Here is a 27,108-nt window from a genome sequence, read left to right as displayed (position 1 = left end):
TCAGACTGCACGAAGTATACAAATCAGGCCAGTTCTTCTTCTTAATGAATACTTTGTAACTCTGGGTGCTGGTAGTGGTTCTCTGTACCACATAGACCTCCACCGTCTTGGACATGCTGTTTTGAAAAGGAGCACCAGGAGGAAGGCAAGCAGTTGGCAAGCGGCTAGTCCTCCAGGGACGCGCAAGGCAGTAATCTGTCCCTGTGGTGACCAGGCGCTGGGCAGCGGGAGACACAGAGGCAAGGCCTCAGAACTTGGAAGGGAAGCTGGGAGTCCTAACCCTCCCCAGCGGGCAATACCTTATAAAGGTCAGGTGGTGGTGGTGGCAGGCTACCCTGAGAGTGGAATAAAAGCCTCTCCAGATGTTGAGAAAAACCTATGAGGGCAGGGCGGAACAGGGCCTGCAAGCCAGAGGAGGCACGTTCTGCCACAATCACTTTAAGGTATCAGGTGCCAAGCAGGTATGAGTATTTCTCTTCCTTCCCCCTCCTGCACATGCAGCATCTTCAGGGTAAATGGCCCTTCCCCAAGGAGCTACAAAGAACACAGCTTCAAGATTTAGGAAAAGAAAAAATTATGTTCAGGCAAAAGAGCACCAAAACGCTTCTTGGTGGTTGTGTGCAGACAGGATGGGTGCCAACCCTGTTGGTCCCTAGGCAGTTCTTCACCAGCCAAAATTTAACTAAAGCCTCCTCATCAGTCAGGGTGCAGATCAGGCCAGCAATGCAAGTTAGACATGGACCTCCAGGGGCTTTAGGCGAACAGCCCTCTTTGAGACGACGGCACCTCCTCACAGGCTAGGGGTGGTGTTCTCCAGTGCCTTCTTCAGACTTATAGGGAGCTGGTCTGAAATGTCAGAATAGGGCACACTCCATCACAGCCCTCTCCAATTATGCCACTGCAAGTCTTCCACTATGGCTTCTATCTCAGTTGGCATTTCCAGTTTTATTATCACAGCTTCTGGTTATTTAGCAACCAGGGACAGAAATACAGAACTTCACATCCCGATACAAAACACAGTGAGGTAATTATGCTAGTTTTTAGCCCTACAAAAAATATAATAAGAGTCTGGCTCTATATTATTGACCATAGAATTCCTAGCATCTGCCACTGAAGCACTGCTTCCATAAGACATAAAGTTAAGAATTATATGAAAGAAACTTGAAAATAAGCAACTCCCCAGATAAAGAAGGTTGCCAAAGTTTATCTCCTGAAAGAGGTCTCCTTCATTCATGCTGTGCCATGAATTTCACGGCTTCTTCATCCAGAAGAAAAGGTGACTGAAGATTTTTTGCTTTCAGGTATGTCTCTAGACCCTAAAAAGAAAAGAAAAAAGTAAAACAGGGAAAGATAAATTATGGAAATCATTTTGGAAGCACTCCCTTAGTTCTACCGTGGTCACTGATCAGCAGTCCAACCCCTATACCTCCTCTCAGAATTAAGTAAGGATGTGTAAAACAAATTCATTTTCCTATCAAGATATTAATATTTCTATAATATTGATTACTATTCCCTACTGTTTTTGAAATTTAATCTGATTCAGTGGGAAACGTTTTTAGCTGCAGAACTTCAATGATGTTTCGTAACTCCAGATTCCCTTCTGACCACTTAAACTCACCTGCCTGGGTTTTCCCCAAAACCACTTGCCACTGGACCAACAATAATTAATGGCAACACTGCAGAAAGAAATGACCTGCCCATACAAGTCTCTTCTGTTGCAAGATCTGTTTGACTGATATCCTGATCTATCCTGACTTTCTCCCTTTTCTCTGACATCATTAAACCAGACCACCAGGGATACAAATTAAAAAACATTCCTTTATCTATCAGCATTCTCATTCACATAATGAATCGTGCTTCTTTCATTTGTTTTCCATGTTATTTTTCAACCCTCTCTCCATTCATTGGGGGGTAGGTGAAAAGCAGAAAGACATGCTTTTGTAGCAAAAGATGTGACCAACTTTTAATAATACAATTCTAATCAACTATGCTTTTAATATAAACATTTTAAACAATTATTTTTTTGATGTTCTAAAGTTTTTAAAGTTTCTAATGATGTTCTCTGTTTGGTAGGAGCATAACGAAATCTTCAGGAAATTTCAGGGATCCACACCAACTGCGCCTGTATTTCTAAGCCAGTTAAAAAGTACATGGTTAATTTCCCTTACAAGTCAAGCACATAAACCTTAACATGGTCTATAAAAATATCTACTCTCACCTCCCCAAAGTAAGAGACTAGAGGCGAAATCTCACATACAACTGGTGACTCTTCATCTCCTGATAAACTGAAAGAGAGAAAAATGCAGTTAATGCTTCTCTGCAGATATGTGTACAACAAAACAGAAGCCATATAGCATGTGCAGAGTGCCTTTCCCTCAGTGTTGGAGTAACCACAAGAAGCCCATACATATCTGGGATTGAGAGAAAGAGATTCTGGGTCAGAAAGGGAAACACCTCGGCAAGCTTCAAGCTCCAGCCCCTTTTGCTTTAGAAATCAGTTGCTGTATTCACACCTGTGAAGCTTCTTTCCTCCTCCCCCAAAGCATAAGACCAGGTCTCAGAAGCTACAAATCATACTGCAAACATTTAGCACTGGAGACTGCAGTTTTCCAGTCCTCCTGCTCCAAAATTGCTTCTCCAAACAACAGTTTGCAGAATGCCACTGGTTTGTGGGGGTTTTTTTTTGGGGGGGGGGGGACAGGAGAAGCATCCCCACCTACCTGTGTTTCTCAGGTATTCTTTGGCCATTGGCATCAACAAATGTTGCTCCAGCCTTCACAGCCCAGCGGTAGTGTTGGGACAGGAGTGCCTGCCGTGCCGTGGTGGGCGTATCTTTGTCGGCAGTGTCTGCATTTTTCAGTGGGGAGAATTCGTCTTCTCTTGGGACTTCAAAGGCCACAAAATTCCTATCAATGGGGAGAACGCAGAGGCTTAAAACTGGCTGCCGAAAGTCAACGACATGCTTCAGAAGAGGGAGAAAACATTGATACAGGATAGACACAGAAACAGAAGTGGGGAGATCAGAAAGGAAGGTTGCCATTCCTGATCTTGGGCCTTCCCCTACCCCACCTCCTTGGCAGCAACTGGTTTGGGCTTCATCCATTGATTTCTTCCTAGCCAGATTGATGTTCCAAGAGACAACTTGAGAGGTCTGAATCTGAAGAGACTCTGGGTTCTAATGGGATGCAGACAGTGAAAAATGCAAGTGACGGAAAACAGAAAACAAAGTAGGGAAAACAGACATAGGCTTAAAAAAATTTTTAAATGTTCCACTGAGGAAGGTGGATGCTAAAATATTTAACTAAAGAATTTTATGCCTCAATATATTCAGCTAATTTCCAAGCCACATGCCATGATTAGTTAAATTAATTGAAGCCCAAACACCCATCTACAGAAGAGCTGCCTCTCCAAGGTAATTTTGTCTTTGTATCAAGTACAACTGGTGCATTGAATGACCCCCCCAACAGAGCCACACAACCAAGTTATGTACCCTCTGAAGAAGATGCCAGTCTCTCCATGAGCCACAGCTCTGAACGGGCTTCCTTCCAACCGGAAGACTCCTCCAGATCACAAAGGAAAAGAGCGAGTGGGGAATAATATCTTTATTGTTTTGCAAAGCAAAAGTTTTTTTGAGGGAGGTCTGAGCGTTCCTCTAGTTTTAAATTCAGAGAAATAAGTTATCTAACGCATTGATTAACTGAGAGACGCAAGTTATCATCAGTTATCAGAAGCCATTCTTTCCAGCTACTACCTGTCCGAAAAGGTGCCAGCTAATTCAATCTCTCCTATCAAAGAACTTTTTTTGTTGTTGCCGTCAGGTCACAGCTGACTCATGGTGACCCCGTAGCATTTTTGATGCAAGAGATGTTCAGCGATTGTTTGCCATTTCCTGCCTTTGCATCATAACCCTGGTAATTCCTTCATGGTCTCCCATCCAAATACTGACTGGTGCTGGCCCTGCTTAGCTTCTGAGATCTGATGAGATCAGGCTCGCCTGGATACAGAGGAAGGAAAAAGAAATGGAGGGAGAGAGAGGGAGAGAGGTCTGCCACTAACTTAGAAAACTGGAACACATCAAACACAAACTTCTCCAGCTTTATCCCGTTGGGTTTTAGAGGCTTTACCAGATTGCCCTCCTCGTCAACAAATGGCACCTTCTTGATCGCCACGTGGTGCTTCAGCTGGGGTTCGAATTTCCTAGTGAGGTGGAAGAATGGAACCGTGAGCAAAAGTGAGCCCCGTCCCCCTCAACATGCTGAGGTTTCCACAGTACAAGCGACTCCAGGTGAGTATTCTCAACGAAGCTACTGTGCTTGCCGTTTCCCATCTTCCCCTCCAACATGCAGAGATAAGGCAGCCACATTCTGAGACTGGCTGAAGCCCCACGGGACTCGAGAACAGAGAGTTTGTTTTGTAACCTTCTGCAACATGCCTGAACACAGGGCCAAGAGCTGGCATGGATGGCCTAACAGACTCCCTATCCTTTGCTGGCCTATGGTTGCCAACCTCCAGGAGGTTGCTGGAGATCTCCCACTATTACAACTGATCTCCAGGCAACAGCGGTCAGTTCACCTGGAGAAAATGACTGCTGTGGAAAGTGGACTCCATGACCTCCTGAGGCTCCACCCCCCAAATCTCCAGGTATTTCCCAACCTGGAGCAAGCAACCCTAGGCAGGTCCCATCCACTCCCAGCAGGCAGCCAATCTCCCATTTCCTGCTGCAGCACTGCAAGAGGCCACTCTCATCCTCCTCTAAGCCCTGCTAGTATCTTGGAGGGCTGACTCAGCACAAGGGAGGGAGCCACAGGCCACTGCCTCCCCATGTGAATCGCCCCGCAGCTGCGGACAGCTGAGCGTGACTTTTGGCAGCTGAGTGTGAGTCATCTTCTCTCCCATAAGCCCCATCATTGCTGGAAGGACTGAAAAGAGCCATAATCCTCCTGTCAGAGGGGAAAGTGTGTGTGTGTGTGTGTGTGTGTGTGTGTGTGTGTGTGTGTGTGTGTGTGAAGTACACTGAAAGGCATTTTGCACAGGGCTCCTAGAACCTGCAGCTCTGCCAGTGTTCCCTCTAAGTTGAGTTAGTGTGAGCTAGTGCACAGTTTTTTAGCCTCCAGCTCACACATTTTTGTTTTAGCTCAGGAAGGAATGCTCCAGAGCAAATTAATTTATGCAGTAGCCAAATTGCTCGCTCACAATTTTAATGCCAGTAGCTCACAAAGTAGAAATTTTGCTCACAAGACTCCACAGCTTGGAGGGAACATGATGGAGGGGGCCACTTTGAGCAGCTGGGCAGGGGTTCCTTGGTAAATTAACTGGTGTGGGAAGGGTGCCCATAGGCAGAGCATTCAAGCACACTGGCCTAGAAAGGCAAACAGAAGGAAGCCACACTCCATTCGAGAAAACAGGCAAAACAACTGATTGATCTGGGACTGTCAGTTTAGCTGCTTAGGATAAGCAGAACAGTTTACAATGACTAAGCATGCTGTTTTGATAAGGTGCCAAAGGGTTTCAGGAAGTGGTGGTGGGGGGTAATTTCAGAAGAGCCTAAGGCATGGCTTTCAGACAGAAAATTAAGCCCTTTCTGAACCTTCCTTTCTGTAGTAATGTAGGACTGTCCTACAGCCTATATAAAAGTTGCTGGCCAGGTCAAATCTCTCCCCTTCTGCAAAGTCTGGCCAACAGCCACAGAAAATGTCTTTATTTTGACATTGGAGAGACATACAGAGAAACTTTCTGCATCTAAATTTATCTAGACTGCATTGTTCATCATAAGGATCTGGAATCAGTGCATTATGTTTTCTTCATATAATAGCTAACAAGTTGTTTAAGTTGCCCTCTTCCAACCCTGACAGCCCTCCCTCCCTGTTACAGCAACAGGCTTCTAACCAAAGGACTGAAATCTCAAATATGCCGCTACACAACTTGCAAAACTTGACCTGAGGTGCCAAGCTCTTTCCGAATCCAGTCTTTTGTAACACTGCAGTTCCTGCCAAGTTTTGTGTCCCTTTCAAATCCATATTCTCCGCTTCCTAAGCCCTGAAGTTATCCATCAGGAACACATACACACCCCAGGACAGGTGGGCACCACAGGACTTACTCTGCTATCTCCCGAAGGAAGCCAAGGGTGAAGAAGTGATTGCAGATATTACCGGCGCTGAACGTCAAGTGACCATCGGGGTTCCGCATCTGGGCACTTTCCAAGGTGATCTCGCTGTATTCCACCACCTGACACACTCCATCCACACGACACACCACCCCAACAGGCTCCGTGGGGTAGGCTTTCTCCACTACCTGCAAAGATAGGATTGACACCGGATCAGGAACTTGGGGAAGAAGGGATGGCCTAAGATGCAGGATGGCTACGTCTTTATGTCAAAGTGAACAAAACTTGCCAACTTCAAGTGTGCAAATGTTTCCTTACTGTGTATGAAATTCTTTAGCTTATGAGAACCATTGTGCAAACCACACAGAAAGACAAGAAGTTGTGCAAAGTACTAAAGACATACCCCCACCCCCCAGTTCCTTAGCTTTTCTGCCATCACTTCTACAAAGGCCAAAAATTCATTTTCCATTTTTAAAGGGAGGAAAAAATATACCCCATCCTCAAGATGTTCTGTCCTGGATGCCAAGTTCATAGACTTTTGAAGCACACAGAGATCCATTACTGTGAACAAAACCAAGGCAACTATTTTGAAGCCCCAAGAGCGGCCCCCTCCCCAGCTGCCACCTTGCATCAAATACATGAATTCATGTCTTTAGTAGCCTCGAGTGATCTAACCTACATACAATAAAATTAATACATAAGCAGACTTTTAAATTGCACATAACTCTTTTGCAGATGTTTAGAGAGAGAGAAAAACAAATCACGCACACAAGCTATTATGCATAATCATTATCCCTACCATATTTAATCGTACAGAAAATAAATCATGCCAGTCCTAACGGCAGAAAAACCACACCTCCCACAGACAGGGTATAAGTTCCACAGGAATCCACTTCCCCAAGTATACAGGAAAAAAGAACTGTAAATTATCCAGAGCTTCCTCAAAGGGCCTGACGACTGACCACAGAACGCTGAGTTTCAAATCCCCCCCACCAAGAGTTACTTCTGGGCACCCAGCAAGAGAAAAACAAAATTGGCCTGCTCAAGGGTATAGTATCCCAAGAGGGGCTCTCTTCCCTTCCCCACTCCTGTGACTCCTCACAGGCAACGGCCTGTCAACAGATGGGGTGGTTTTCTTTTTAAACCACTGAGCAAAAAGCAAAACAGGACCATAGATTTTTGTAAGCTGCTTTGAAGGAAGAATAGGGGGATATTTTAAAAAATAACATAACACGGACCCCAATAATGGCTCAGCAGAGACAATTCAGTGGAAAATGTTTGCAGAGAACCTCCAAGGCTCCCGAAAAAATAGCACAGAAGGACCGAACTAAAGAACAGATATTTTAATCCACAATTATTTGGCTCTCACCGCTAACAGAATGGAAGATCCCGTCCCCGCAAAGCCTCCAGCTATTCCAGTCCCAAGCCCTCCTTATTAATGAGTTTCAGGGTATCCCCTCACATACAACTTCCCAAGACAGTTCGGCCCCCTTCACCTTAGCACCGCAATCGGCCCCTTTAGAGACACAGAAGCCAATGAAGACCGGATCTGCCATTTTGACAAGGATGTTGTCCACACAATATACATGGATGTACTGAATGCCACGCTGATCCAGGTCTTCCAGGATCTTGTTGTCCACCAGAGCACGGTACAAACCACCATTGCCATCTGTGAGACGCAAGGAATATAGAACCATTGTCACCTTTATCTATCCACATAAGGGTTAAGACAAACATAACATTTGTAGAGCTAGTCTGGAAGTGGCCTTGCTTTATTCAGCACCAACATCTCTATCCTTCTGCAGGACTGAGGGCCACCTGTGAATAGTACCTCTTGACTAGTACCCATGATGTCACCAATCTCCAAAGTGGTTTTACAACTTTTACAACATTATTAACATAAAAGGATAATATACATATGGTACCAAAAATAAAATAAAAAGGACAGGCAGCTTGCCAGAAGTCTGAGAGGGAGGGGAGAAATTCCTTCTGTCATGTAAATTGCAAAGCCATGAGCTCACACTCCAAGTGAACATGCCTCTGAGGCTTTTTCCCCCTAAGATGATGAGGAGGAGGAGGAGGAGGAGATTGGATTTATACCCTGCCCTTCACTCGGAGTCTCAGAGCGGCTTACAAACTCCTTTCCCTTCCCCTCCCCACAACAGACACCCTGTGAGGTAGGTGAGGCTGAGAGAGCTCTTTCCAGAACTGCCCTTTCAAGGACTGCTCTTGTCAGAACTACGGCTTGCCCAAAGTCATCCAGCAGCTGCAAGTGGAGGAGTGGGGAATCAAACCCGGCTCTCCCAGATTAGAGTCCGCGCACTTAACCACCGCACCAAACTGGCAAAGTACAGGCAGAACAGAGCAATATACACAAAAGAAAAACCTGCCTGCATCACAGGGCAATTTAGAAAGTATTAAGAAGCAGCAGGGATGTAGTCCCCCTTCCATTATTTTTCGTTGTAGCGAATAGTCTTATGAAAAATAATAAAAATACCCTCTTGGGGGTTTCAAAAAGAAGAAGAAGAAGCAGGGAAGGAAAACCATCAATGAAGAGTAGCCCCAATCATTATTTTCCTTCTGTGCTTAACTGCAGCCTGGCTCTACAACTAGAGGAGCAGTGGGAGCGTTCTCATTGTGCACAAGACAAGCAGTTCACAATAGACTCAGGAGACTGTCTGCAGAATCAGCAAAAGAAACTTATTCCTGATATCATCAAGAAATGGATCTCTTTAATCACACTATCCCTGGTTAGCGTCCAGTAATGGCAGAATGTCTGTCACATTCATGCAGGTTTTTCCCTTCTTCACATGGTAAAGAAGGAGGACAGTTTTCTACTGGTCACAAAGCAAGCAATGCGTCCTTCCCCTACAACACATGAAGAACCAGGATGGAATCCAACAATGTCTTACTGCACCAAAAGCCACATTAAGCAAAAGAAGATTCCCCCATGAGAACCAGTGACGTGGAAAGGCAGGTGTCTATAGGAGGGGGCTAAGCAGCAAGCCCCGTGCTGTTGTTACCATCACCATCCGGTTTTCCAAAATGACTGCAGGCAATTGAGCGGCAAGTCGCCAGTCATGTGTGCACACAGACAAGAACCTGAGCAAGGCCACACTCTCTGAGCTGTACTTCTCACAAGCAGCAGATGAAGAGGACATCAGGATTGTCCCACTTCAGACTGCAGGCGGAGGCTCCTGCAATGAAATGCTTCTCCGCACAACAAAGACACTTGGAAATAGCGAGGTAGATGTCAAAAATGGTCCTCACTTTCCTCCTAACGTGCCATTGTTCTAAGTACAGGCGTGTGTTTGTACTGAAAAACATTTAATCACATGAACCTCCAAGTGACACAGCCCAGACTCTAGCAGCTCAACCCAACCACTGTCTATGAGAACCAGGCCCAAGTTTTACCATACAAGAGTCCCAGTGGCTCTGATGAGAAGTTCATCCAGCTCTGAACTCTGTTTCCTACAGGGGCCGCTCAAAGGAATCTGAGAAGGAATGGAGCAAGCCAAGAGGCACCAGCCCTCTCAGGGTTCAGGAACGTTTGCATCCAGTCCCTGCTACAGCACAAGAGGTCCACCTGTGGCACAGACAACAGCATACCTGGAGCCATGGCAACCTTGCCCTTCTCTTCCAGGATTGCCTTCCCATCAAACGTGACAGCAGGAAGCATCCTCTGCTCAAACATGATGACGTTTGACTTCTTCAGGTTAAAATAGTTGTGCTCCCGGAAGAACTTCTCAGTTGGCCCCAGGGTGAACTCGCTTGTCATAATATACCTGCAGAGAAGGAAAGAAAAAAACCTCCATATGGGCACAACACAATTAACCACCTTGCAGAAAGGTGTTTTCAACTCAAACAAGCATAATTCTGGCTCAGCTTTTCTTTTTTCTTTTGCTAGCTGGGCATGCCTAACATGTGATGGGCAAAACCTAAACACTTTTATAAATGCAGGTAAAAATACATGAGCGCCTCATGAAACTGCCTTATACCAAGTCAGACCACTGGCCCGTCCAACCAAGTGCTGTTTACTGTAAATGGCAGTGGCTCCCCAGAATCTTGGGCACAAGGATGCCTTTCCTGTCAATTGTTACCTGGGACCCTTTTAAACAGAGATGTCAAGGACCTTCTGCATGTAAAGACAGCACTCAACCACTGAGCTATGGCCCTACTCGTATGAAGCTGCTTTCTACTGAATGTGAACATTAATCCATCAAACTCTGTACAGACAAACTGACAGTGGCTCTCCAGGGTCCCAGGCAGAAAAAGCTCTTTTCCCATCCCCTGCTAACAGAGCTCCTTTAACTGGAGGTGCCTGGGATTGAACCATGGACCTTCTGCAGGCAAAGCAAATGTTCTAACACTAAGCCCTGGTTCCTCCCCATCCCCATGAGAATACCTTTGATGCCAAAGCAGACCACCAGCAAACTCTTTTTCCCTGAACCCTCCTTTCACCCATTGCTTCCTTTATGTGCAAGCTGTTCAAGGCAAAGACCTCCTTATTTTAACCTTCGGTATAGCTCTTTATAGATTCCAGCCTCTAAGCAAATCATCCTTGTGAACAGCTTTTAATGTATTCCATGCCGTTAGATGCCCTTTAGATATTTCCATTGGTCTGGAAGCAAAGCAGAGCTCTGGAGCATCACCCCATAACTTCAGAGAGTAGTTTCCAATTGCTGGGAGAAACATTTAATAGGCCCGAGAATCAGGCTACCCACCATGGGATGATGCACTGTGTGCCAAAACGCTTGCCAGCCAGCTGCTCAACTCTGCGAATCCTCTCTGCCTGGATCTGATAAAGGGTCTTGTGGCTGGGCAGCCCCACATCATACATGCCCTTGGGATAGGACACCCCCAGGCGCGTTCCTTGTCCCCCAGCCAGAAGGAGCACTGCCACCTTGTCCTGAGAGATCTGACGGAGCCCTGGAGGGGGGCAGAGAAAGACCAACTCAGGGCTGAAAGAAACCTTGGACAGCTTCAGGAAAGGAAGCAGAAGCTGAGAGTTGAAGGTGAATGTTATTTCTCCATGCTGCAACAAAAAGATAGTACATGCTGCACAAGCTCAAAAGCACTGTTTTCTGCTGAACACATCCCTGGGCTAAATGCCAGCCTACAAGGCAGAACTACGTTACACACCTAGCTTAGTTTATCGTAGTTTGTATCCCAGGCAGATGCATCATGGCTTCCTCCAAAGAAGCCTGGGACTTGTAGTTTGGTAAGAGTACTAAGAATTCTCCTGCAGAGATTCTATAGCTGCCTAACAGAACTTGCTCCCTGTAGCCCTGTTCACATGTTACAGTGAACACACATACATCCTAAGCAGGCATACATCTGTTTGTAAGAAAGAGCCACCATGCACTCCCTTCACATATGAAACTGGGTGCTAGTATGCAGATAAATGTGGGGTATCTACCACATATTCAGCTGTACATGCACTTATTGTAACATGAGAATTAACACAAGTTCATCACCGCTACGTGAACGGGGCTCCATAGCCTGAGAGCCAAGCAGGGAGGATTCAAGGCCAGTTCTGCCTCTAATGGTAGAATGGCATTTATAGAACCCTTACCAGGTATTTTCGGAAGTTTTACAATAATTCATCACAAGTTTCTAATCCATTTCCATACTTCACAAAAACTACTGATTTGTGTTTGAAATTAGGATAAGTATGAATGCGTTGATGAATAATGTATCGTTTTTGTTTGAATAAAATTAATGCTTTAAAAATAACTAAGAATATTTGACTTGCCAACTGAACAAATGTCTTTTGAATGGGCAAATGGCCAATGCTTTCACTTAGCTCAACACATATATTTGGGATCGTGTTGGGAATGCTGTGCAGTGACAATGGTATTGGGGTGCAATGTTGGAGTCTTGAATCCAGGACTGGAGACCTATTTAAAACCAGGAGGCCTGGATTTAAGAACTTACACCCATTGAAGCCAGCAGGTTTAGAAGGATGTGAGTGATGTTGGTCTGCCCCCACCTGCTCCAGAGCTAGAAAGGCAAGGAGCCCCCCCCCCCTCTCTGGCCTTGCTCCCAAAGGGCACCAGAATGAAAAAGAAGCTGCCACAGGGGTATTCTAGACTTTGGGAGATATGTGACTGGCGTCAAAGAAGAGGCAGTTGATTAACAATATTTTACAATTCTTTCTTTTAAGAAAAAAAAAAATACATTGGCCAGAATCCCCAAGGCCCAGAATCTGTATGCCCAACTTGCATATATCGAAAAGCAGCTGTAGTCCCCTCCAGATATACCCGTGACGCCCCTTTTGAGTAGAGACATGTCAAAAACAATAACATGGTTTGGGTAGGTGCTCTTGAAGCGGGATGTGCTCAAAGGAATTACAGGATTGCCCACTGAAAACAATGGGAGAGGCTTGATGGCCCAATGGAATTCTTTCGACGGTGGCAATTAGAAGCCTCGAGTTCCCCTCCTCCTCTAGGTGAGTCAAAGGAGAAAGTAAGCAGGTCCGGTCTGGTATGAACTGGCATAAAGTTGAGCGGGGTTTTAGTCCCGGTCGCTATTACTGAAACTGCTCATTGTTTTAAATTATTTCTTTGCTGTTTCACGTCTTTGTTACCGTTTTAGTAGATTCTGTTTTCCAAAACTTGTGCCTTCAAAGCTCTTCAGTGGAAATCTGGGATATAAAATTTTAATAAACACACACACCAAATTAAGCCGCTCTGCCCTAGTATGGATCTGGCATTGGAGACCGGCTGCCTCTGTCCATGGGAAGTCGATTCAGCACTCCCGGGCTTTCAGCCCTGCAACGCCAAGCAGCGAGAGGGCGCCATCCCCTACCTTCTTCCTCCCACCTCTCCAGCGTCGCCCGGTCGCTCCTGCAGACGCTGCCCAAGAACTCGGCCGGGATGGGCTCCAGATCGCCGTTCAGCCTGACTTGGCCCCGCCCTCCTTGCTCCCGAGCGCAGGCCTCCGCCGCCCGCTTGCAGTGCTTGTCCAGCTCGTCGGCGTCCAGCTGCACCAGCGTTTCCCAGAGAGAGTTCCGCTGGGCCGGTTCCAGCTCGGCCCAAAAGCGCAGCAGGTGAGCCTGGCCGACGCGCTCCAGGCGCCTCCGGATCTCCTCTTCCGAGGGCCCCATGGCCCTGTCCTCCACTGGCCGCTGCCTGCAGTTCCCCCAGTAAAGCGGAATCGATGCAAGCGTGCAAAGTCGACTTTTCCGGGAGCTGCGCGCCTGCCAGCGGATGCAACTTTGCTCGGGAGCGCGCGTGGGCCGCTGACTTCCCCTTCTGCCTGGAGTCCCGCCGGCGGCGGCGGCGGCGGCGGCAGGAATGTGATTTTTCCGTCCTCCCTTCCCACCTTGCCCTCCTCCTGCCCCCCGAACTGCCTCCGTCCAATCAGCCAGGCCAAGAGTCACTGAAGAAAGGGGGAGGGATGCCACCGAGCTGCGGGAAAAGCAGAAGGTGGAGGGCGGAGAAAAGGACGGAGAAACGGCCGCTGCACAGCTCGCCTCCGACGGGTGAAACGCCCCCTTCCAACATCCTGTTTTCCGCCAGGACTCAAAGACAGCTCTTGTCCCCTTGCGACGTGCCCGGAAAACTTTTTTAAAAAACGGGGTGGGGGTGGATAGGCGTGGAGCTGAGGTAAAACTGTCCTAGGCTCTGAAGCAGTTGATGTTTGGATCGTCTCCAGACAAGTAGCTACAGTCTCCTTGGGCACATGCGTCTCACTGATCAGAACTGAATTTGGGGAAGGGAGGGCACCCTTACTGCCCCCCCCCCCCATCGCTGAATTCGAATGGGGACAAGGTAGTTGAGGAAGCCTGGCTGCTTTGTTTTCATGAAGTTTCCCTGTGTGGGTTTTAGGCGGCAACCAAGTACCCCTTTCAAAGCCCAGCATTTGCTGAATTGCAGTGCAGTGGCACACTGAGGGTGCACAGGTGGAACTCTCAGCGGTTTTGGAGTTACACAAGCATACAATACACTTTGTTTTCCTGATTTAGGAAATTGGACAATTAAGCTCTGAGGGCTAAGCTGATTTGGGTCTGGATCATCCGAGATTCTTAGGAGACCCCTCCCCCCAAGTTCCATGATGGAAGGCAGGATATTACATCCAATATGTTAAGAGGCGGCATTTCTTTACTGTATGTCTATGCTGCTGTTTCTTGCTGCTCAAAGTGGTTAATAATAAAACTTAAAACTGATCAGAAACCTGACAGATTAAAAACAATAACGCGAACACCTTCACCATGTGAGGAAGACCAGCCACGGTCCTGTCTCCCTTTCCTATTTGCTGCCACCATCCTGGGTAAAATTCAGGGGGCCCCCCTCACAGGATAGGCTGATGCCACAGTGGAGTATCACTTTAGCATGCCAAGTAGCCAAGATGGATGGGTAAGGAAACATTCAGACTCTCTAGTGGAACAATTTTATTTCAACAAGGCACAGACTCAGGGTGCTACAAGGGCAGATCTAGGTGCACTAAGCAAAATAAACAAAAGGAAAGTAACTAACTGGGTACCTATAATCCATGGTATACCTGGCCTTTGTTAGTTGCGTGATACTCCCAGGTGCATCTGCAAACATCTTTAGCATCACTCCCCTCTGTCATCCTTCATTGCCAACACACACAGGTGAATCAGCCCCAAAAGGATCGACCAACAACTCCCTCAATGACTAAACAAAGGGACAGCTCTCCTTTTCGGACCCCTCCCCATGTGGACTCCTGGGGCCCTAGTCAGTCTGGGTGCCAGGTCCTGAGGCTCAAGCCCATCAGAACATGGACCATCCAGTCAAGATGCGTTAACACATCAAAGAGTTAGCACGTTTTCCCTGTCAGTTGTAAAAGGATGCTCTCTATCCAGAGCAGAGCACCTTTCGCACATTTTCCTAATCACAGAGATGCCACTGTGCCCTTCCATCACCATAACAGTCACAGCATATCTCACCCCTCTGCCCCGCACTCACAACACACCATGCAGTGTTAGAAATAACTCAGGAAAAGGCCTGTTTATTTTTTTTATATAGTTTATTTATCATTTTCCATTGTATAAAGCATACATAACATAATCATTTACATACTTTTGGAGTTTACGTTACACATTTTCCCCCATCCATCTATCTAACTTTTGCCATCTTTTTTGGAATATACTTTCTTCCTTCCCTGCTAGTATCATATTTAACTTGTCCATTTCTTTTATTTCCAAAATTTTCATTGTTAATTCTTCTCTACTTGGAATTTTATCTGATTTCCAAGCTTTAGCTACAAGTATTTTGGATACCGTGAGGACATATAATATCACACCTTGATCGTTATGTTTAATCCCATCCGGTAACATATTAAGTAAATACACTTCTGGTTCTAACTTCAAATCTATTTCAGTTATCTCTAATATTATCTGTTTTATCATTTTCCAAAACTTGCAAACCTTCTCGCATCTCCACCATATATGATAAGGCCTGTTTAAACAAGATACCTTACTATGCAGCCTGAACTGGACGAGAGACAAGGCAGCCCTGACTTCAGCTGGCCACCACAGAAGGTATTCTAGCCCCGGCAGTCATAGATCTCGCCTCTTTTAAAGAAGGAGTGTGAATCATGTGGGTGTGTGAAGGAGTCTTAAGGAGAAAGACTGTCTTTCAAATCTGAGGCTCCCAGACCATGAAGAGCTTTAAATATCAGGGGGAAACACCTAGCAGCAGGTCTTTCACATGGGAGCAATCCTAAGCAGGTCTACTCATAAGTAAGACCAGTTTTATTAAATGGAGCTTACTAACAGGAAAGCGTTTTGACAATTGCAGCCGTCGTACATTATCTAGCAAATACCAGGGATTGAACCAAGCCGATGTGCTGCCACTGAGCCACAGCCCCTCCCCAAGATCTGTGAATCCAAGAAAAGGACTCCACAACTGGAAGTGGATGCTCTACTACTATTTAACAGTGGGAATTTTTGATTATTGGGGGGGGGGAGTTTTATATGTTCTCCAACCACTAGGAAACACCCATCCAAATTTGGCTCCTATTGACTGTTCACCGGGTACACCACGTAAAATTATTCTCCAGCATTCTTAGTATCGACAACTATATTTTCCAGCCTCTGCTCTTGCCTTGTGTTACAGTTAACACTGGAGACAAATCTGAATGACACCTGGCTTTTACCTGTTCGAACACTGAATGGGCATTCCAGACCCCTTTGTCCCAGTAGCCTGAAACCTCTTTTACAATACTCTACAATTCCTTCCAGTCTCTGTTCCAAGGTGATTGCAAACTGCAGGCTTTGCTCCATCATACTCTGAAACACGTTTTTCTCTCCGTACACTTTGTACAGAATCTCCAGCTTGAAGATGACTTCTGGGAAATGCACAAGCTCGACATTTAGTGACTTTTAGGTGGCCCTTATAAGAAAGATAGTGCTGTTGTTTTTAGATTAAAGGACAATTCTCTGATAAGGAAAGATGGACATTGGCTAGGAAGGAGGGCAGCAGAAGGCCCTGTTCCACACTGGGCACAAGAGAAGTCTTTCTTTAACCTCTTTAAAGTACAAGCTCCCCCTCCCTGTTTGAAAGGGAGCTCTGCAGGGATGACTGAGACCCATCTGTGTGGCCTGCTCCATTTTCACCACCCATGCAGTCCCTCACTCTTTCCCCTGCACCTGGAAGATCACTGGGGTGAAGGCATTCACTGATGCAGCAGCAAATTCTGCCTGCTAAACATTCACATCTGTCATTTGATCCATAAGTGAATTAGCTGTGTGGCTCTGCTGCTTTCCAGACCCCAGTGGTTCAAGGTACATCTGAGTCATGATGAGTGGCCAGGAGTCTGGATTTTCAAGGCCATGCCGTGGATGCCCTAAAGTGGGAGTCAGAAGTCCCCAACCCACTCAGGGATGCTCAAGTCTGTAATAAAGCTTGACTTTGATGTACAAAGCACACAAAATTTGAGTCCAGTGGCACCTTTAAGACCAGCAAAGTTTTATTCTGGGTATAAGTGTTTGACATAGAAGCGCATACCCAGAATAAAATTTTGTTGATCATAAAGTTGCCACTGGACTCAGACTTTGTTCTTCTGCTCCAGACCAACACGACTGCCCACCTGAAAGTACACAAAGGACAGGAGGAAGTTATTGAGCAACAACTCACTACTTTTGGGAAGTGAAAGCGGTTTCATGTTTTAAAATTATAATTTGCTTTACAAATTAAAATCACACAAATATGGATTAAGAGATGAAAGGAGGAAAGAGAAAATTTTAATTTTAAAATGCTGAGTTTCAAAGCCAAATAGAAGCAACCTTTCAGAAACAAAACAACTCTCCTAGATGTGTATATTTTATTTATTTATTTATTTATTTATTCATTTGACTTCTATCCCGCCCTCCCACCGAAGCGGCTCAGGGAGGCTTACATACAATTATAAAACAAACATAGGTAGATATATAAAGTAACTCGACTCAGTACAACAATAAATACAGTAAAACCAGTTAAAACTATTAAAGTATGGCGGTGTCATATAATAAAGTGCAGGTGCAGCTCAGCCAATAGAATGTAGTTCCTACTGAAATGCCTGGCGAAAAAGTTCTGTTTTCACAGCCCTGCAAAATTGCTGGAGGTCCCGCAGGGCCCTGATCTCGCTGGGGAGCTCATTCCAGAGCGTCGGCACCACCAGGGAAAACGCCCTGGTCCTAGTCGACGCCAACCTGACGTCCCTAGGCCCGGGGGGGGAGGCAGTTTTGTGTTCCAGATCGCAGTGCTCTCTGGGGAACATGTGGGGAAAAGCGGTCCCTCAGGTAGGCAGGCCCCTGACCATAAAGGGCTTTAAAGGTCAAAACCAGCACCTTGAAGCAGATCCGGAATGCTATTGGCAGCCAGTGCAGCGACTTTAGCACAGGCTGGATGTGCTCCCGCATGGGGAGGCCCATCAGCAGCCTGGCTGCTGCATTTTGCACTAACTGCAGCTTCCAGAGTTGCCCCAAGGGCAGCCCCATGTAGAGAGCATTGCAGTAGCCCAACCTCGAGGTGACCATAGCATGGATCACTGAAACCAGATCATTGCGTTCGAGGAAGGGGACCAACTGCCTAATCAGCCGGAGATGGTAAAAGGCTGTCTTGGCAGCGGCTGCTACCTGGGCCTCCATTGTCAGGGAAGCATCCAGGAGCACTCCCAAACTCCTGATCCTCGGCGCTGGCACCAATGGCGCCCCACCAAAGGCCGGTAGAGGGACCCCTAACCCTAGACCGCTCTGATTCAGGCATAGGACTTCCATCTTTGTCAGATTCGAAGTCTAAGCCATCCCGCTACGTCCTGCAATGCCTGGTCCAGATCTTCCGGGGTAGAGCCAGACTGACCGCCCAACAACAGATAGAGCTGGGTGTCATCCACATATTGGTGACACCCTAGCCTAGCCCATGCCTCTGGGCAATCTGAGCAAGGGGGCACATATAGATGTTAAATAGCATCGGGAAGAGTACTGCCCCTTGTGGCACCTCACAAATTAGTGGGTGCCTTCGGGACAGCTTCTCCCCAAGTGCCACCCTTTGTCCCCGACCCTGGAGAAAGGAGACAAGCCATTGCAAGGCAAGTCCCTGAACCCCCACGTCAGCGAGGCGGTGGGCGAGCAACTGATGATCGACCGTGTCGAACGCCACCGACAGGTCCAACAACAGCAGCACCGCCGTCCCACCCCAATCCAGATGCCTCCGGAGGTCGTCTGTGAGGGCGACTAGTGCTGTCTCTGTCCTGTGACCTGGGCGGAAGCCAGACTGGAAGGGATCCAGCGTGGAAGTGTCATCCAGAAAGCTCTGCAACTGTATCGCCACCGCCCTCTCTATTAATTTACCCAAATAGGACAAATTGGAGACTGGCCAATAGTTGGCCAATTCTGATGGGTCCAGAGATGGGTTTTTTAGGAGAGGGCGGACCATTGCTTCCTTGAGAGTCCCTGGGAACAGCCCCTCAGAGATGGACTTGTTGATAATGTCCCTAAGGGTGCCTCGAAACCCCTCGTGGCCTGCTTTAATTAGCCAGGAGGGGCACAGATCAAGGCTGCATGTCCTTGGGTGTACCGTTGAGATCAGTCTGTCAACTTCCTCTAGGCTGAGCGGACTGAAATAATCCAGAATGGGACCAGAAGACGTGCATGGAGCCTCAAGTTCACTCACTGTCTCAAGTGTGGCCAGGAGGTCGCAGCGGAGCAACAGGACTTTGTCTGCAAAATAGCTCGGAAAAGCCTCACAGCCTATGTCCAATTCCCTAGCTTTTTGTCTGCCCTGTGGCAGAATTGTTAAAGACCGAATTGTTCTATACAATTGTGCCGGCCGTGAGCTTGCAGACGCAGCCGTGGCTGCATAGAACTCCCTCTTCGCAGCCTTGACCGCCATCTCATACGACCTCATAAACATCCGATAGGATGCTCTTGTCGCCTCGTCGCGAGCACGCTGCCACTGTCTCTCTAGCTGTCTGAGCCTTCATTTCATCAGCCTCAACTCCTGGGTATACCATGGAGCCAGCTTTGAACAAGGGCGTAGAGGGCGTCTGGGAGCGATCTCATCAATGGCCGCCAAGAGTCGGCCATGCCAGTCCTCGACTAGCTCATCCAGCGAGCCACCAGGGGGCAATGGATCCCGGAGAGCCATCTGAAGCCGCAGTGGGTCCCATTTGGCTCCGCTGGCAAGCCAAAATACGCTAGTCACCCAAACAGGATTGGGGTGACATATTCACTCGGGCCCTCAGGGCATGGTGGTCCGACCATGGAACTGCTATAGCAGTAATCCAGTCCACTGTAACCCTGCGAAGATCAAATCAAGCGGTCTTCTGAGCACAGGGGAAATACAAGTGGAGACATAGAGCTTGGATAGGGATGTGATGGTGAATTCACCTTCCCCCAGTGCACTCCTGGATCTCTGGTAAGGGGCAGCTGGCCTTGCAGAACTATCCTAAGGGATTCAGTGAATCTGCCATTTTCCCATCTGAAACTTCTATAAATTAAAGTTGCCTTTGCTACAGCTTGTGACCATGAGTTCTATAAGGCAATTTATGTGAAAAAGTAATCTAACTGGTCAATTCTGAATTTATTCCATTTACCCGTTGCCATGGCAGTGAAGTGGAGGGAGGAATCAAGCAGGCCCAGCCGGGCCTGGGGGAGCGCAGGGCCCCTTCAGCTTCTTTGCCCAGAGCTTGAGCCCAACAAAAACCCTCTTTCTACTCGGTATGGCAACAACCACCCCGGGAAAAATCAAACCGGCTCGCTAGTCCCTCGGCCAATCCGTTTGGAGGGCTCTCTCGCGCCAGCCTATGAGGGAGAAGAGGATGCAAATAGGGCTGACGTCACAAAGGGAGGTCCCATTCATCCTTTGGAACGTTCGGAAAACTTTTGGAGTCGGAATTCTGTGTAACAATATTCGGAACTTTCCCCAGGAGACGAGGGAGTCGTGCGCCGTGCTGGCTTCCATGGCGCCGGAGCGCGGGGGTGATGGGCGCTCGCTGCTCCCAGAGGAGCCGCCTTGCAGCACCGAGGGGCTGCCAAAGGCTTTCTTACAAAGTTTGCGGACCCTCTTCGACATCCTAGATGATCGCCGGAGGGGCTATGTGCACCTGCGGGAGATCGAGTCCCGCTGGCTCCAACAAGGAACCGAGGCCAGGGAGTTGCCGCGGGGTGTCTTAGAAGGGCTACGCCGAGCCGCCCCGGCCAGCGGCTACCTCACCTTCGAGAGGTTTGTGCTGGGATTGCGAGCGTCTCTGCTCACCTCGGACAAAAACCCCAGTCCGGCGATCGGTTGCAACAGCAAGGGCCCAGGACTCAGAGAGGAAGGCAAAGCTCCCGTTGCAGAGAACGGATTGGGAAGAGGCGGAGGCGCTTCTCGAAGCCTGGAAAAGATCCCCCACTCTCGGGTGGAACCGATCCAATGCAAGAGAGAGGGTGAGTGAGGGAGAGAGGAGGCGATACTGAACAGGGAACGAGGCTCAGCCCCGGGAGAGTCCTGAACACCTAAAACCAGCTTCTAATGACGCGGCATAGTTATTTCTTACTATCGGCGAGCAAGTTCAGAGTCACCTCCATACATTGGAGCCAGTCCTTGGGTCGATTGTTCTCTCTCAGCCTATCCTACTTCACAAAAATGGGGTGTTTTTTTCCCTCCGTATAGGAAATGTGGGATGGAAATTAATCCTCCAGAATTAAACACATCAGAACCTCTCCTTTTATAGAGGAGATGAGTTTTAGGAATACCTGTCCTGAGGGTTCTTGCTGACAGTTCAACGGGTTCAGCGCGTGAAGACTCTTACATTTCCCTTGGGTGTAATGCAGGCATCAAAACAAGTAGTCTGTTCATTCTGGAATTAATCTGAGAAACAGACTGATGAGTGGAGTGGGGAGTAGGGTTGCCAGCCTCCAGGTGGGGCCTGGAGATCTCCTGCTTTTACAACTGAGTGGCAGCTGGCAGAGATCAGCTCCCCTGGAGAAAATGGCTGCTTTGAAGGGTGGACTCTATGGCATTGTACCATGCTGAGGCCCCGCCCCGCCCCTCCCCAAACCCCACCCTCTCCTGGATCCACCCCCAAAGTCTCCAGGTATTTTCCAACCCAGAGCTGGCAACCCTAGTTGGGGGGGGGAGCCATAAGTGGAAACAGTGAGATCCCTAAAGGTTCTTTCTCAGCACATTCGCGGTTCATTCCCAAGACCACCTTAACTAGATTACTTCTCTTTGGCTGCAGTCACACACCACCTTCAATCCACTTTCAATGTGCTTCCCAACTGGATTTTGGCAGCTCACAAAGTAAAATCCAGTTGGAAAGTGCAGTGAAAGTGGATTATTTAGTGTGTGTGACCACAGCCTTTGAATGCTTATAACATCTCTAATTTGCTGTCCGTCCACAGCAGGAGATATTGGCCGGAAGCCGTCACAAAACGAGAGTGCCTCTAAGGGTCTGGGGGAGGCCCGAAGACAGCAGCAGCAGCGGGGCCGCTGTGGACACAGGAGACACACCCTCACCAATGGCGTGGACTATGGCATGGTAGGGAGGCCCCTCGGCCCAACGCCTAGAAGGTGTTTTAACACCAGGGATGGGAAAATCTAATTGCACTTTCTTCCTGTTTCGTGGCATAAATGTCAGCTGGGACCTACAGACTGTGTCAAGTCTGCCGAAACATTTGGACTACACTTGGTGCACTTCTGATTTCCCCCTCCCCACTTCAGACCCCAGCCCCTTGTGCCATGTTGCATAAACATGCTTTTGAAAATCCCCTCTGTTTGAAAAGCAGTTTTGCCATGTGCTGTGGCAGGCGGCTGCTGTTGGAGATACGTAAACTCAAAGCCCCCTTTGGCGCCAGTTGCCTAATCTGGGTTTAAAATGGATTGTGGGTATCTTTTACAGGGCAAGGTGTGTTCAGACTAGCACAGCGTGGTTAGGAAGATAGCCCTCGCACCAAGCTCCTCCGGCAGGTATCCTTATTGTATGTGTTGTGACAGACTATGGATTCACCTCTGGTACCAATCATGTATTTCTTTGTATACTAGTCTAGGGCATAAAAACAACTGATCATTTACGATTCTGACATTCAATTGTGGAGCAATGACATTGGGTGATAGACAAGCACGTGCAAATCCTTCCTCACAGCAGTGTCGTAAGCTTAGCTAATTTCTGGACTCCAAATAACTTTTTCTATGGACACGCTCTTTGCCGTCTCTTTGTTCTGCCCAACACGCCCACCAGTGTGCTGAATGCATTGCTGGCAAAGGTATGCCAAGTGGCTACCTCAAAACTGTGGAACTCCCTTCCACTTAAGACTTGCCAAAGTCCAAGACTGGGCATTTTCCCAGCTGGACTTTGAGATCACCTTTGGGGTTGACTTTATAGCCGACCGGGATTAAACTGGAATGGGATAAACTTAATTAGATTAATTTGGGTCAGTTCATTTTGGTGTGTTCTAAATGGGTATTTAACCCTGAATAAAAGAAACCCAGGCCTTTCTTTATCGCAGAATGTGTGTCTCTCGCTTCTCTTCCCCTCTGCAATGTGGAATTTATTTCTCACTCCATTAGTGTGTTTCTGCGTGTTTGCTCTCGGCTAACAGCAGGCTTACTCACTCATCCCTCACTGATCCGGATTGATCGGCCTAGTGGGGTCTCTTGTGGCTTGCTGCAGCTGGGATGTGGCCTTTTGCTGGAATTGGTTCGTTCAGGTGGCCTCTTTCCCCCTCCCTCCCTCCCTCCCTCCCTCCCTAGTGGGCACAAGCTGCTCTCCCCATCTCTCTATATCCTCTGTGCCGCTGCCTCCTCCTCCCACACCCCAGGATCTTCGATCAGTTGCAGACACGATGCCCTCTGTCTGCTCCCTGAGTGCAGAAACCAATGGCGGGATGCTGGCCTTTTCTCCCATTGCCATGGTAACTGGCCAGCCCTGGCCGGGAGGAGCCCAGGGAGGTCATTTGGTAGTGGATGGCCAAGGGAGCTGGATGGGGGTCCTTGCGACATACAGCACCTTCTTTGTGCCTCTGACCAACAGCCTGCACAGCCGCAAAGCACTCAAGTTTTTCCTCTGGGTACGTCCTTCTGTGGGTCGGGCATGCAAGGGTGGTGTTGTGGGAATTTAATTCTGGACTTAGGAGGAGATGTGAGGGTTCATGTATACTTTGGGGCAAAGGGATAGGAAAGTGGTAAGCAGAAGAGTAGAGAACCAAAATGAGCTATGGGTTGACAGCCCGGGTGGCATGGTGGTTGGAGTTTTGGACTGGAGCGAGGGAGATTTGGATTCTTCAGATCTGCGCTTAGTTATGAAACTCACGGGTCTTGAGCCCATCAGACTTTCTCAGCCTAACTTGCATGGTTGCTGTGACGACAAAACAGAGGAAGGGAGACCTGTGGTTGTTGCCCTGAGCTCCTTGGAGGAAGGGAATAGTAAAAATGTGACAGATCTATTTCTGTGGCTAACTTTTAAAAAGAGAGACTACTGAATATACTCGGATCTGTGTGTACATTGTGGGTCTACAGGGAACAGCTCATTGTGGTGATGGCCACAGAACATTCAGCTTCACGGGACTTTCTGCTTTTGGGTTTTCTTGAGTTTGTTTTAATCCAAGCTTCTAGCCCACTTGGTTGCCAGGGGACTAGTGAAAGTCTTTCACCAATGACATTTCAAAAGGTGGGCACATTGTTGAAATAAGATCTGCAGTGATTAAAGGCTGGAGCTCCAGACATTGCGCTTTCACACGTGTGAAATAATGCCGTTTCAGTCCACTTTGGCAACTGTTTGCAAGTGGATGTTGCCATTTCACACAGTCAAATCCAGTTGGAAGTGGATTGAAAGTGCATTATTTAGTGTGTGTGAAAATGCAGGTTGTTTATGAAACTATTCCACAAGATGTAGAAGTGAGCAATGAAGAAGTGAGCACTGACTCACAAAAGCTCCTATCCTGCCACATATTTTGTTAGTCTTTAAGGTGCTACTGGACTCTTGCTCTTTTCTACTGCACAAGATTTAAGTAACAAATCCCGATTTATGTATAAACCCCAAGGTTTTGTTTCCTACTTCTTGCCTCCTTCCCAACATGGAGGACACCCTCCCTATGCTGCCGTCTCTGTGGCCAGGTGGTCTGTAAATTCAGATGCCATAAAAAAACCTAATTAGTACACATTTGTGGTTAAGAGATCAGCTACAAACTGTAGTTTGAAGCCACACCAACCTAAAAATCTCAATTTGTTGGCCTTTCTGCATTTGGAGGTCACAACTAACTAGGTTCAGTCAAGAAGACTGTCTTCCCCCATAGACCTTTGAAGGAAATGGACAGTTGGTTGGGCTTCTTTCCTTTTGACTGAGTCTTCTCCTTTCTGAATCCTGGTTCCTGTTGTGTCATATGAATATACATGTGTGCACAAATAGATTTTATGTCTCTTCCCTTATGAACTTTCTTGTGCATGAAGATCGTCTTTGGTACTCCTTCTCTGTGTTCCAACAGAGTTTGGGTGGGTGGTGAGCAGAAATTGGGAGCTTTTCAGTGACACCACTGGAACACTTCCCTGGGACATAGCTTTGCACCTTTGCTTCCGGCATTCATATGCCAAACAAAGGGGTGTACATGTCTGTGTTTCATTCTGATTTGGCAGCACATTCTGGTTCTGGGTCTTTGTTTTCTGTTCTGATTTTGATGGAAGATCTCAGTCCTCTTCAGTTTCTGACGATTTTCATTTTGTTTTGGCATGCCGGCGAGGATTTCCTGCTGCGATTATTTTGACTGTGATGTTTGTTTGCCGCTGTACTGTTTTTCGGTGGTACCTAATTTAATATTTAGAGTATGCTTTAATGATCCACTGCTGTGGACACATTTAATTGGGGGGAAAACCTTGCACATTCTTTTATTGAATGAAAATATGCAGGGTGCCCCGTGGAGTTTTATAAGCAACAGATACATGTTTGAAGGCAATAAAGCCACTCATTGTTAAGAACCCTGACTTGTATCCCCTGCATTTTCTCTCACCATAACAGGGCCAGCTGTGCTTGCTTTAACTTTTGAGTCATTCATAAAGGTATAGGAGCCCCATCATCTTACAAGTAGGTGCTGAAGCTCATGTCCGCTTGAGAACCAAGCTCCAGCTTGAGAGCTTTGCCCTATATGTGGAGGCTGTAGTGCGGGGAAGCCACTCTGAACGTGCTCAGAGATACTCGTTCCCCGTACTGTTGCTTTTGTCATCTGCCTGGCTCAGATTCTCCAGCCGTGAGGAGCAGTGGGGAGTTGTGCACAGGCCAGAGGGTTGCCCCCTCCCGAGCTCTTTAGGGGGGGGACATGAGTTTCAGGTTGAGGGAGATGGGCTGTTCATATGTTTTAGCTTTGGTTCTCTTAATCTAGAGCAACAGGGACAAGACGTTTGATCTAAAAAAAAGATAAAGGAACATCGTTGGGTCGCTGACCCCCAAATCCCCAGGAGGTAACGAGTGAGAAGTCAGCCCAGGCCTGAGATAATGGAGTCTCCAAGAGGCTTTTGACCTTGGGAATTATTCTGGGGTTGAGAACACGTAAGGAAGTAGGAGGCAAACTGTCTCCTTGGACACGCACATGAACACGGTGTTGCTTCTGTGATGTGACTGTGGGCGGACACCTGGAACATCTTTGGCTTTGTGTCTTGGCAGCTGCAGCAAATGAAGGAGTTAGAAAAAGAGAAGGATTTTCTGCTGCAAGGGCTGGAGATGGTAGAGCAGGCCCGGGAGTGGTACCACCAGGAGATCCACGTCCTGCAAGGACGCCAGAAGCAGCTGGGCAAAAGCAAAGTTCACAGTGTGAGTAAAAAGGCTGCTGCCTTGTTTGGGGTGTTTCCTGCAAGTAGGAGTAGCTTGCAAGGGATTTGCTGCCCTTTGACTTACCTCCTCATGGTTTGGCAAGCAGCTCCCTACTCCAGCGTGGGTGGAGCTTGAAGGCCCGTTAGGGTGTGGCATGCCCTTAGAACTCTCCCTGTTTCTGCTGGGGAGAGCTACCTGCAGAAAGCCAACAGGGTGCTGGTGCTGCTTTGTTTTGTTATTTGGTGCGGCCATTGTAGGTTCACCGGGGGCCAATACCTGCTGGAGCACTAACCCCAGTCCCCTACTTTTGAAAAAAGAAGGCAGGGAGAGGCTTGGGCTGGCCAAAGAGCAAAGTCTAGGAGCAGGAGACAGACTTCTTTGGCTACAGCCAATCCTGCACGAGTTCAGCTGCAGAATGTTGAAGACGCCCCTGAGAAGGGGGAAAGGAGGTATGCTGGGACAGGAGTGGCACACACACACACCCGCCAAGGGGAAAGAAGCATCCAGTCGGGCAGCCCGGCTCATGCCTCGAAGCGTCTCCTGTCCCAGACTCTGTGACCTGCATAAGTTGTGTGTTACGTACATTGAGCAAATGTGCTTGATTTATTATTCCTCATTGGTTCTGCTTTTGCTGGTCACAGGGAAGGAGCAAAGGGATGCGCAACAGTCCAGTGGAACTGGGGCCTTCCTACAGCCCTGGTAACGTTGTTACCTCATTGTTCCCCCCCCCCCTCTCTTCTCCCCCAGGGCTTGCTTGCTGAAGGCAGTCCCGGCCA

The 27,108-nt window shown here is 47.8% G+C and overlaps 2 protein-coding genes across 2 annotated transcripts in view; one reads left to right on the top strand and one right to left on the bottom strand.

The window, feature by feature from the left end:
- Window positions 1–1,226: 1,226 nt before the first annotated feature.
- On the bottom strand, window positions 1,227–13,652 carry UAP1L1 (UDP-N-acetylglucosamine pyrophosphorylase 1 like 1). The gene is made up of 9 exons (XM_015426495.1): window positions 12,914–13,652; window positions 10,828–11,032; window positions 9,713–9,888; window positions 7,600–7,772; window positions 6,098–6,291; window positions 4,057–4,197; window positions 2,721–2,906; window positions 2,219–2,285; window positions 1,227–1,316 (listed from the first exon to the last, which is right to left on the bottom strand). The coding sequence occupies exons 1-9, from the start codon at window positions 13,209–13,211 to the stop codon at window positions 1,227–1,229; spliced, it is 1,530 nt and encodes a 509-aa protein (XP_015281981.1). The 5' UTR covers window positions 13,212–13,652.
- Window positions 13,653–20,356: 6,704 nt separating this feature from the next.
- The window catches only part of SAPCD2 (suppressor APC domain containing 2), a 7,436-nt gene continuing 684 nt past the window's right edge, over window positions 20,357–27,108 (top strand). The window contains exons 1-4 of the mRNA XM_015426494.1: window positions 20,357–20,981; window positions 21,939–22,075; window positions 26,186–26,332; window positions 27,080–27,104. Of these exons, the coding sequence (XP_015281980.1) occupies window positions 20,357–20,981; window positions 21,939–22,075; window positions 26,186–26,332; window positions 27,080–27,104 (934 nt within the window). The remainder of the gene's footprint in view (window positions 20,982–21,938; window positions 22,076–26,185; window positions 26,333–27,079; window positions 27,105–27,108) is intronic.

The sequence above is a fragment of the Gekko japonicus genome, unplaced genomic scaffold (assembly GCF_001447785.1).
Source record: "Gekko japonicus isolate JY-2015 unplaced genomic scaffold, Gekko_japonicus_V1.1 scaffold1195, whole genome shotgun sequence".
NCBI lineage: Eukaryota > Metazoa > Chordata > Lepidosauria > Squamata > Gekkonidae > Gekko > Gekko japonicus.
This window is presented reverse-complemented; position numbering and strand designations above follow the sequence as displayed.